The 11,570-nt window shown below is 43.3% G+C and overlaps 1 protein-coding gene across 1 annotated transcript in view; it reads right to left on the bottom strand.

Moving 5' to 3' along the window:
- Positions 1 to 434: 434 nt before the first annotated feature.
- siah2l (seven in absentia homolog 2 (Drosophila)-like) overlaps positions 435 to 11,570 on the bottom strand; it is a 30,414-nt gene continuing 19,278 nt past the window's right edge. The window contains 2 exon segments of the mRNA XM_003459533.4: positions 435 to 3,870; positions 5,566 to 5,745. Coding sequence (XP_003459581.3) covers positions 3,499 to 3,870; positions 5,566 to 5,745 — 552 coding nt within the window. The 3' untranslated portion in view covers positions 435 to 3,498.

The following is an 11,570-nucleotide window of genomic DNA, read 5'->3' as shown; positions in this document are numbered from 1 at the left end:
GTCACAGGAGGGATTCAGAGAAAACCTGTCCTGTTCCTGAGGGAAAATCCTCAAACTACACTGTCCCTCTCTCTCTGGCACTTAGCAGGTACTTACTAAAATCTTTTAAAAAGCCTAAAATGTGACTGAGCAAAAGCAGTGAAAGATGTGAAAAAGATGAAAACAACTTTAATATTTCAGTGTCCTGGTGTTCTCTTAAAGACTGAATTGAGTCTCGAGCTCAAAGTACGCAGAATCAGCCCAAGTTCAAAGTGAAGCCAGTTTAATGAAGAAGAGTTAGCACTCTACCTTATCTTCCAAATACAGTTAAAAATGTGGTCATTTTTTAACCGATGGTTTAGAAATGAAATGTTAAACTATTGAATTGTGCGCCACACGATGAGCTGAAGTTCGGTTCATTAGTAAAAGAAGAAAAACCAGCATGAAGGTCAGCGTAAAGAAACCCGTTTATTACAGAAACATCACAAACTGAGCTTTACAACAGAAACATCACTGTGAGCATAGAAAACGTACTCTGAAAATCTCAAACAGCAGCACAAATACATGTCAAAAAAACAGCGGGAGGAAAAAATCTTTAGAAAATAGACTGTCACTTTAGCTTCATGTACAATATCTCAAAACATTTCATGGAAAGTCGGCGGGCTGCGGCGTGAAAGTGATTATTGGTCAGTGTGTGTCTGTGGACACGGGCGTCCCGGCTTGTGTTAATGTGGTTGTGTACCTCCCTGTACGTCCTCATGCTTCGTTTCCAAGGCTTTTAAAACTCAATCGGAGTCGTCGTTGGCATTCAGAGGCTGGAAAACCTTCATTCAGATATGAAAAAATGAGGGTTGGCTCAAGACTTTTGGACTCGTGTGTGTGTGTGTGTGTGTGTGTGTGTGTGTGTGTGTGTGTGTGTGTGTGTGTGTGTGTGTGTGTGTGTGTGTGTGTGTCTCACTAGCTAACAACATTTTTCTTATGGTGCCATAAAACTTATTTGTTTTGTGGAAGTAAACGTACGTTCAGCTGAAGAGTAAAAAGTGTTTCTTCGTCCAACAGCGAGAGGATGTTTCCTGCTCTCGTTGTTTGTGATCAAAGGTTCCCATGAAACTGCAGCGAGCACTTTCAGATTTCTAAAATCACAAAATGATCCACAAATGGAAAAAATGGACCCTGAAACTGGGACACTGGTGTCCAGGTAAACACACCTGGAGAAAGCAGTGTTTGCTCTATGTTTCTACTGTCTTTATATTAGAATAAGCCTTTTTCCTCCCCACACGACTCCTGGGATTATGACCTTTTAAACTCTGTAAATGTGGGATGTGACAAGTTTTATGTTAAAGTTTGACAAATTAGCTCAAATTTGTGGTTTTCTGTTAACACGCCACAGAAACACGATAATCACCACACAGGTATGAAAGATGTTGAGCTGGGTGTGTTTCTATGAGAACAAAAAAATCTAATACCTACAGCTCAAAAGCCTCAACAGGCTTCCAGAAGTCAGCCAATCAGAATCAGACGTAACTCTGAATCATACAAAGCTACTCTCTAAAGAAAAATCCAGAGCTGGATGAGACACTCAGATGAATGACGGGAAGAAATTGGCTTATTTTGGACTTTTCTTTATCTTCATGAACACAGCAGAAACGCCGCCGAGCTCTGAGGGCTTTGCGGTTCAGTTACAGACATGTCTGTGGTCAGAGGTATCTTCCTGGTCAGTTGCTACAACGGTTTCATGAGAAGGGCAGCTCGTCATCCTTCTGAACATATCGCTGCGTTTTCCTGTGTGAAGGTTTCCCAGAAACAGCACATCAGCATCAAGACTCCCTCAGAAAGCGGGTGAATGGGAGGAGATGGTTAGCGGTAGAAAAGTAAGGCGCTGGCGGCTAAACGGACTGCAGGAGGAGGGACGGGAGGATTATTCCTCCATTTTACTGCTTTTATCAGAGATTACAGAAAGTCTGAGGGTTAACTGAGCTCAGCTCAGGTCAAAGGCCGACCTCCAGTCAGAGAGCCCATCACCATCCGCAGCTGCAGGGATCTGAACCGGCAACCTCTCAGACGATGAGCTGAATGTTGGTGTTCACATTATTCTGCTATACCTGAACTGCTGGCAGCCTTCTTCCACCAGCTGACTCGAGGTCTGTGGAGCTTTTTTACAGTATTTGTTTCATTTTCAAACCATCTGCTGGTTTTTTATGAAGACAGACGGATTAACCTGCAGATTATTTTCTATAACATATTAAAAACACATGTCACATGGCTGAGAGCGGCCGGCCCGGGTTAGAGCCCGACCCGCGGCCCTTTGCCGCATGTCTTCCCCCTTCTCTCTCTGCCCCTGCTCCTTTCTTTATCGAGTCTATCAAATAAAGATGAAAAAGGTCAAAAAAATGTGTGAGAAAACAGCTAATGATAATGAGAATGACAGTTTTTAATTCACTGACACGTGACAAAGAAAACCAACAAGTCAGACAAACATTTTCCGCGTATTAAAAGTGTCTAATTTCTTATTTTTGCTTTAAATTCCAGTTTTAAAATGACATTTATCCTCTTTCATAGTAAAATTTCACAGCAGAAATAAACCTGTTTACACTGTTTCTATGGACATGTGGATTTTTTAAAATAACTCCTTCAGTGCACAGAGATGTAATAAGTCAAATTCACCTTAAATAATATTTCCTGAATATTTTTGGTATGTTGGCAACAAGGTTAGACTCAGAATTTAAGTGAAATTTCCATTTTCCAAAACATTAACACTGTCCCATAAACACTGGATGATTTCTTTGTTATATGTGATATTAAAGCAAATATCTTTACATTCTCTATTTCCTTTCAGCAAAAAACTCAAAAACAATAAATAATCTGCACATTAACCAATAAAGAAGCCACGGCTGAACTACGGAGGCCGACGTTTATTGATGAACCAAACTACATGTTCAGAATCTCTCTGTAATACAACTATAATGAGACGTGACTGCAAACGTTATCAGAACGTTTCCTGAACCATTAACTGAACCATTAACTATATTGTATATTGTATATACAATATTGTAACAGTCGGGGTGTATTTGGCCTCTGCTGGTGAAGAACATAAACTCGGACTGATAGCACCAGAACTTCAGAGCAGAATATTGTGAACACGCCGGCCTGACAGGAAGCCGATTAACCTGACGCAGGAAGAGGGAGCTGCTTTGGTGGAGAGAAGCGTTTGTTTCCACCAATGAGGACCGAGTCCTCGGGAGTTCAATCTCTAACCATCCCGGACGTCCTGGCTGCGGTCGAACCTTTTCTCCATTGAGGAGTGTGTTGGAGGCCCCGTGCTCGAGGTGACGCCCTCTTTTCCAGACAGGTAACCAAAGGACAGTCTGCCCCACGTCCATCGTTAGCTGACCAAAGAGGTCAAAGGGCTGCTGCTGACTGTTTGAGTCAACTCCTCAAACGACTCCAACTGAGGCTGTCAGAAGGTGTAATCTGCAACACCTTAACTCCTCCCTCGACAGGAAGCGCCACTCGGCTCAGTCAGCACATGGAGATGGTGACATTGATCCCCAGGTTACCATTGTCAGCGAACAGATGGGCGATGGAGGTGTCGAAAACCAGGCAGTCACTGTTCATGATGGCGGCTGCCACCCCATCGTGGATGGAGCGCGGCGTGGCCTCCCAGGTGAGTCGGCGCCGGTTGCCGTTTAGCTCCAGGCGATAAGCGAAGTTTTCGGCCTGCTTGCGGGTGCCGATGAGCAGCACGACAGCAAAGAACTGCTGGTGACCTTCATACTTCTCCTGCTTCTCCAGCACCAGCATGAAGTGGTGGCTGAAACATGACTGCATCATCACCCAGTCGACAGCGCCCGGCAGGTTGATGTCCGTCGCCAGGAAAACGATGTCCTCCCCCTGCAGCATGGAAGAAACAAGTACACATTAGGAAGACATCAACGTTTATCTCTCGCATCCTTTTCACACCTGAAATCACGAGGAAAACAAAGCTGAAGAGCCAAGAACTGCTGCGGTATCAGAGACATGAGCAGAAAAGGTAAAATCCTCACTTTTACTTACAGAAACCTCACAGATTTAAGAACACTTGGATTTTGATCCCGTTTCTACACAGTGTAGTGTTGTTTATCTGTTACTTTGCTGATGATTCCTTAATAATTTACATTATTTGTCTCAGCAGCAGAACTGATCTATATGATGTTCTGAAATCTCTCCTAGCTGCATTCGAACTATCCAGAACTACATTCTACATGTTCAGTGGGTAAGTAGTTAAATCTGCTGGTTACTTCAAATGCTGATTTTGTTTGATTCAGAGGTCACACTGACACTGAATGCAGGGCAGCCTGTGGTGTTCATAGTAAATTCAACCTTTATATGTAGGGATGGGTATCGAAACCCGGTTCTTGTTGAGAACCGGTTCCCACTGTTTCAATTCCTTGGAATCGTTTGCCATTTTTACAAACGATTCCCTTATCGATTCCAGTCGCCCCGAATGACGTCACCACTTTGTAGAGCGTCATTTACCTGGCAGGGCGCCTAGGCGGCTCAAACGCTCAAAAGTTTGGTTATACTTTACGAGAACGGATGACAACAGGGCAACTTGCAATACTTGCAAAGTAGATATTTCATTTAAGGGAGGAAACACTACGAATATGCAAAAGCATTTGCTCACAAACACGCGATGAACTTAAATGAATGTCGTGTTTTTAATTCCGCTCCGGACTCGTGAATCTCAACCCAGCAGCAGCGGTTTGCACGTCCTCTCCCGTTAATGCGGCAGGTAAATAATCAGCTAACAGTGCATATTATGTTAGCGCGATCTGCCTTATTACAAAACCTGCCGTTACTGTGCATTTAGGTGACCATGATGAGACAGACAGAGTCTGGCTGGCAGTTCTCGCTGCGTCTCCTTTCAGGCCAGGATAGACGAATGTCACCGAGCAGTGACTAAGTTTGTGGTCAAAGGCTTGCACCCATTTGCCCCGATTTTCGGTAAGTGAATGTGTTTAATTGTAGGCAGGGACATTACTGGATATTCTTGTGTAATTGCTACAGAATAATTTATGTTATACTTTGTTATTGCTACAGAAGAATATTTATTTTATTATTTTACATTTACAATTTTTTTTCCTGGGGACCCTGTGACACCCCATTGAAGAGCCGTAGGCTGTGGATCTCTTAAGATCTCACTGTTGGGTTTGTAAGGCCATGTTACTCCTAAATTTCTATCTTGTTCAAAGAGAAGATATAAAACAAAGTTCTAAGCTAATCGACCTTAGTGTTCTCCTTTTTTAAAAATAAGAATCGATAAAGAATCGAATCGTTAAACAGAATCGAAAATGGAATCGGAATCGTGAAAATCTTATCAATACCCATCCCTATTTATATGAGCTTTACACTGCCTAAAGTTTGGAACGCTGACATGACAGCTCAACATTCATTGTGGATACATTGTGTTAAATCCCCAAAGTGCAGAAACAGTCAGAAGGACAGGCTACAAAAAAAAGATTGGCTACCGTTGATTTTGGGGTTCCCACTTTCCCCATGTTTCTACCCCATACTGTGTGTCTGTAGAGTGAGAGTTTGGATCTTGACCTGCAGCGTGGTGATGGACTTGTGAGCGTGCATGAGGTGAGGCATGACAGCCTCCAGCGAGCCATGCCACTTGCAGGTGGCTCCTGGGCACGGGCAGGTGTACGGCCTGAACTCGCACACCTCCTCGTGATCGGGCTTCTCGCTGTGGTGAAGAGACAGCAGGCAGCCGGCTGACGAATACTGCAGGGAGGACACAAGACAGTTAGAGGCACGCTCGACCTCAAACATCAGCTGCTGAAGGAAAGTCGCATCAAATATGGCATGCATCTCACATGAATATTACATCAACTAAATTTACCTTTTCCCCTCACTGAGAATCTACTTGAACTAATGTGGAAGTGCCTTAAACTTGCATTCTTTTTAATGGCTGTGGTTGTAACATGACTTTAGCTCCTGTGGGAGTGTACGGGGAAAATGACCCTTGGCCATGCCCAGTGTTACCACTTTGATGAGTTCGTAGGCTACCTCAGATCATATTTAATATAAGTCCATTAAGAGTCACAAAGGATGGTTATGCTCACTGGCTGACTGACAAGTTTTCTGCCAGCGTACGGTTTCTTGGTGAGATCCGGCCGTCGCCATCTGCTTTCAGCATAAAAACTCATCTCGAGGAAGTTTATACTTACAGTTAAAACTATACTGTGTTTTCTAAAACTGAAAAAATACAGAAAAGTTTTTAGTCAATTTTTTAGTTTTTATTTTTAGTCAATGTTAGTTTGGTTCATTTTAAAAATTAAACTGAAACTAAAAAAAAAACAACTTAAAATTAAAACGACAAGAAAGTGAAAATCCAAAACCACAGTCAGGTTACTTTCTTTTAGTCCAGGTCCAACGTTTTTATTTCAATGGTTCATTGATGCTTCTGTATTGACATTTTTGCCATTTCCACATTTTTACTCCTGATAAATGTGGAAATGTCTGAACTGTTGCCTCGGCTCAGAGGACAGTTGGGATATTAAATGAGTGGTGATTTCAATTTTGCGGATGAATTGAGAAGCTGCGATATAAATACAGCCGATGGCTGCTGCCTTTATGCAGACAGGAGCGGTGCATTACAGTAATGGCTGCAGCTTTCTCCTTAATTTTCTGAAACGCTGAAGGTCACAGCGATGAGACTCTCGCTCCCTCCCTCATCCCATTTCATCTTGAACAACAGACTGGCTACAGACAGACGGAGCTTATAGCAGGGCATGAAGGTAGGGGGAAGGGGTGATGAGGAAGGCAGTAAATGAGGTATGAAAATAGTGAGGCGGCGAGGAGCTCAGGGAGACGGGAAGGTTCTCGGGGGAGGCGGCGATGTCGTTAGCGATGCCGTTTGAACATCGCCCCCTGGTTTCAGCGTGCTGGGGGAGCATCCATAAACATGAGGGCAGAGACATCCAGAAAGGAACGGCGTGTTCAGAAGATGACTGCTGATTGGGTGGTTTGACCTCAGAACACCAGACAGCACACACTCTGCAACCAGCTGTCACAGCACATCATCGAGATATGGATCTATTATTTATAGATCAAATATATGCATGAGAGTAGCTTTGAACAGAAAACAGGATCCCTGATGCAGAACTGAGATCTTGTCCATGTCTCTGATGTTGAATCTCATCTTTCCCCGTCTCACTAACGTGGTGATGGAATGGGGCAGACATGTACCCCGAAGATTTTAAAACTGATGGGCAAAGTCAGACTTCAGGAAGCACTTCTCGGGTCTGATTGGCCAGTTTGTTCAGCTAAAGCATGATCTCATTTTAAGACTCTTAAAACTTTGAGACCTTTTCCATAGTTTTTACAAGTCTTGGAGATAGTCCACTCTTCTTAAGCTCAACTTCTACGTCAATGTAGCCTACACAGGGTTCAATGCCACTGTAGCACTTACATTACATTCATAGTATACATTAGTCAGTTCAAACTGATCCATTCTGTGCCAATCAAGGTGAAAATGGTGACAGAAGAAGTAGCTGGAAATGTGTGGCAGGAAATAATCACAGTAGTTGTGGGCTGTGCCAATGTGACATGTAACTGCGTTACTAAGAGTGCAGATCAGGTTATGGAGTAAGTTCTGTATAAGGGTTTCAGGATACTCTATAGACTCAACACAAAACTACAAAGTAAAGTATGACTTAGTGTTCTCTAGGACCAAGAACCATCAGATTTCTTATAGTAAATTCACACCAAACACAAAGTTTTTCTTGTGAACTTCCTGTTCTGCTCCTCCTCTTCCCATTGGCTGGGCAATTTTTGGGTGTCCATCATGAATGATTAAGTCTCACACAAGCAAGAACCGGGTAAACCTCTATTTTGCCTCTGGTGCAATCACACCATTAGGCCACGTTCTTCAGAGACTTTTGTTTTTAGTTCCTTCCTGAGCGCAGATACTCTCTAGAGTTGATTTAGACTTCTGCAGCAAATCTACATCCAACTCACACAGTAACCACAAAATCCTTTCAACTCCTACACAGCAACGTTCCATGCCATCCAAGCTGCTTTGGTATGTGTCGGCCCGATGTGTAGTCACATGTAAAAAGTTTCAGGTTAGGGTTAAAATGGGGTTCTGGTTATGGTGTAAGCCGTAAATCTGACGCAGAAGTATAATTCAAGTTTAAGAGTAACTGACATTTAGTGTCGGAGTCCATCCATCCATTTTCTTCCGCTTACCTGGGGCCGGGTCGCAGGGGCCACAGTCTAAGCAGGGAAGCCTCCTCTTGTCTGGAGGCCAGCTGGGAGGTATAATCTGTCCAGCGAGTCCTGGGTCTGCCTCACAGTCAATTTAGAAATTAGCTAATTTTTCTAACAGTCCATAAAACTCTTGTTAAGTTATGATTCACGCACAGCTCAGAGCTGGAGGTGAAGGAGGAATGCAGAGCAACCAGTAAATTGACAGCTTCACATTCACACTTTGCTACATTGGGAATGAGGTGGGTTGTTTCAAGTTTGTTTTGGATCTCTTGTCCCCGAGTGGAGCAGGTCTGCTGTGGCTGAGAGAGCTGGGAAAATGAAGAAACTGAAACGGGATTAAGAACATCGGCTGAAACCTCTGATCATGTTTGCTTCAGTGTCAGTGACACGCCAAACACCAGCATTCCCACTGATTCAATGCAACTGGTGTAAGTGCAAAAGAAAAAAAGCTTCTGAAGTTATGCTGTTCTTGAAGGAGGTCGTAGCAGGTAGTTACCCTCAGGAAGTTCAGAGAACTCTTTGGTCCTAAAGTGGAAAATCTCTGACCTCCTGAGTTTCAGCAGCTACAGTCTCCGCCCACCGAACCATTCAAGATTCTTTATTTGTCACGTTGTGACGGAGTTACACCGTCCCGGGCCGCAGACAGCTGATCTGGGCACATACACGCACCACCACCATTAGTTTCTACAATTACCGTGGCTGCGCGTCTTTTCGTCGACCGGGCGGATAAACAAAAAGGGGTGAGAGGTATATTTTGAGCGGCACAGAGAGTGGCCAACATATTTTTCCCGCTTACCTTTAATAAAGTCGGTTGCGTAGACTCTCTGTGATCGCCGATTATACGAGTGGTTATGAAAGCCGATGGTATGGTGTTCCAGGGTTCAAATAGTGGGTTCGCGCGCGCGCTTGAAAGGTCACGTGAACTGCATTATTTTTGTTTGGTTTTTTTTTTGTTATTGTGAAACACTGTAGGCTGCCTGGAATTGGCCATAAATGTCTGTATATACATATATATGTATTGTAGGAATACAGCTGGAAATAAGCTGAGGGGAAAAAGAGTGTTTGGGAAAAGAAATAATAAAGAGATGACTGTTATGCCTAGTGGGAGGGGCAATGGGGTATAAAAGAGGCTGTCAGGGCCTACCTGGGCATTCTGTGAGATGTGACAGAGAGGGTAACATACAGACTGCGTTTTGTATATAGATGTTTGCTTTGTGTTGAATTAAGTTAGTTTTCCATTTTCTTTGTAAATAATCTTTTGTGCACCTGGGAGGCCGGCGGAATAAACTGTCCACACTGAATGCTTCCTGACTACGCCTGCATTTGTTCGGGAGAAGTTTAGGAGAGGACCCCGCGACACACGTGCATACAGGGAGTGCAGAATTATTAGGCAAGTTGTAATTTTGAGGAATAATTTCATTATTGAACAACAACCATGTTCTCAATGACCCCAAAAAACTCATTAATATCAAAGCTGAATGTTTTTGGAAGTAGTTTGTAGTTTGTTTTTAGTTTTAGCTATTTTAGGGGGATATCTGTGTGTGCAGGTGACTATTACTGTGCATAATTATTAGGCAACTTAACAAAAAACAAATATATACCCATTTCAATGATTTATTTTTACCAGTGAAACCAATATAACATCTCCACATTCACAAATATACATTTCTGACATTCAAAAACAAAACAAAAACAAATCAGCGACCAATATAGCCACCTTTCTTTGCAAGGACACTCAAAAGCCTGCCATCCATGGATTCTGTCAGTGTTTTGATCTGTTCACCATCAACATTGCGTGCAGCAGCAAGCACAGCCTCCCAGACACTGTTCAGAGAGGTGTACTGTTTTCCCTCCTTGTAAATCTCACATGTGATGATGGACCACAGGTTCTCAATGGGGTTCAGATCAGGTGAACAAGGAGGCCATGTCATTAGTTTTTCTTCTTTTATACCCTTTCTTGCCAGCCACGCTGTGGAGTACTTGGACGCGTGTGATGGAGCATTGTCCTGCATGAAAATCATGTTTTTCTTGAAGGATGCAGACTTCTTCCTGTACCACTGCTTGAAGAAGGTGTCTTCCAGAAACTGGCAGTAGGACTGGGAGTTGAGCTTGACTCCATCCTCAACCCGAAAAGGCCCCACAAGCTCATCTTTGATGATACCAGCCCAAACCAGTACTCCACCTCCACCTTGCTGGCGTCTGAGTCGGACTGGAGCTCTCTGCCCTTTACCAATCCAGCCACGGGCCCATCCATCTGGCCCATCAAGACTCACTCTCATTTCATCAGTCCATAAAACCTTAGAAAAATCAGTCTTGAGATATTTCTTGGCCCAGTCTTGACGTTTCAGCTTGTGTGTCTTGTTCAGTGGTGGTCGTCTTTCAGCCTTTCTTACCTTGGCCATGTCTCTGAGTATTGCACACCTTGTGCTTTTGGGCACTCCAGTGATGTTGCAGCTCTGAAATATGGCCAAACTGGTGGCAAGTGGCATCTTGGCAGCTGCATGCTTGACTTTTCTCAGTTCATGGGCAGTTATTTTGCGCCTTGGTTTTTCCACATGCTTCTTGCGACCCTGTTGACTATTTTGAATGAAACGCTTGATTGTTCGATGATCACGCTTCAGAAGCTTTGCAATTTTAAGACTGCTGCATCCCTCTGCAAGATATCTCACTATTTTTGACTTTTCTGAGCCTGTCAAGTCCTTCTTTTGACCCATTTTGCCAAAGGAAAGGAAGTTGCCTAATAATTATGCACACCTGATATAGGGTGTTGATGTCATTAGACCACACCCCTTCTCATTACAGAGATGCACATCACCTAATATGCTTAATTGGTAGTAGGCTTTCGAGCCTATACAGCTTGGAGTAAGACAACATGCATGAAGAGGATGATGTGGACAAAATACTCATTTGCCTAATAATTCTGCACTCCCTGTATAGTTACACAAGTACAACACACAGTGAAATGTGACCATTAATCTCATGCCAAACAAGACGCTGATGCCTAAGTGATTTCTGCTGATGTGTGCTTATAAAAGAGTGAAGATAAAATGTCTGACAGCAGGTCTGCCTTTGCTGAAGCTTATTATTGAGGCATTTTGGCCAGTGTAGTAATCATTTAAGTTGTAAAGCATCACTCTGCTGCCTAAACACAATAAATAAACCTCAAACATGCTCTGTTAATTAAATAGGATATAACCAATTTTCCTGCGGCTAAGCCTGAAGAACTGCTGTCAAAGACAGAGTTATCTCAGTCGGCAGCATGATAAGTGGATTAACGTCTGGAAGGTGACTGCTGGAGAGGATCTGGCTGTCAGGATGGATAAGGAGCACATCTA

This window comes from Oreochromis niloticus, linkage group LG10 (assembly GCF_001858045.2).
Source record: "Oreochromis niloticus isolate F11D_XX linkage group LG10, O_niloticus_UMD_NMBU, whole genome shotgun sequence".
Lineage (NCBI taxonomy): Eukaryota > Metazoa > Chordata > Actinopteri > Cichliformes > Cichlidae > Oreochromis > Oreochromis niloticus.
The sequence above is the reverse complement of the archived record's forward strand: the minus strand, read 5'-3'. Positions and strand labels throughout refer to the sequence as shown.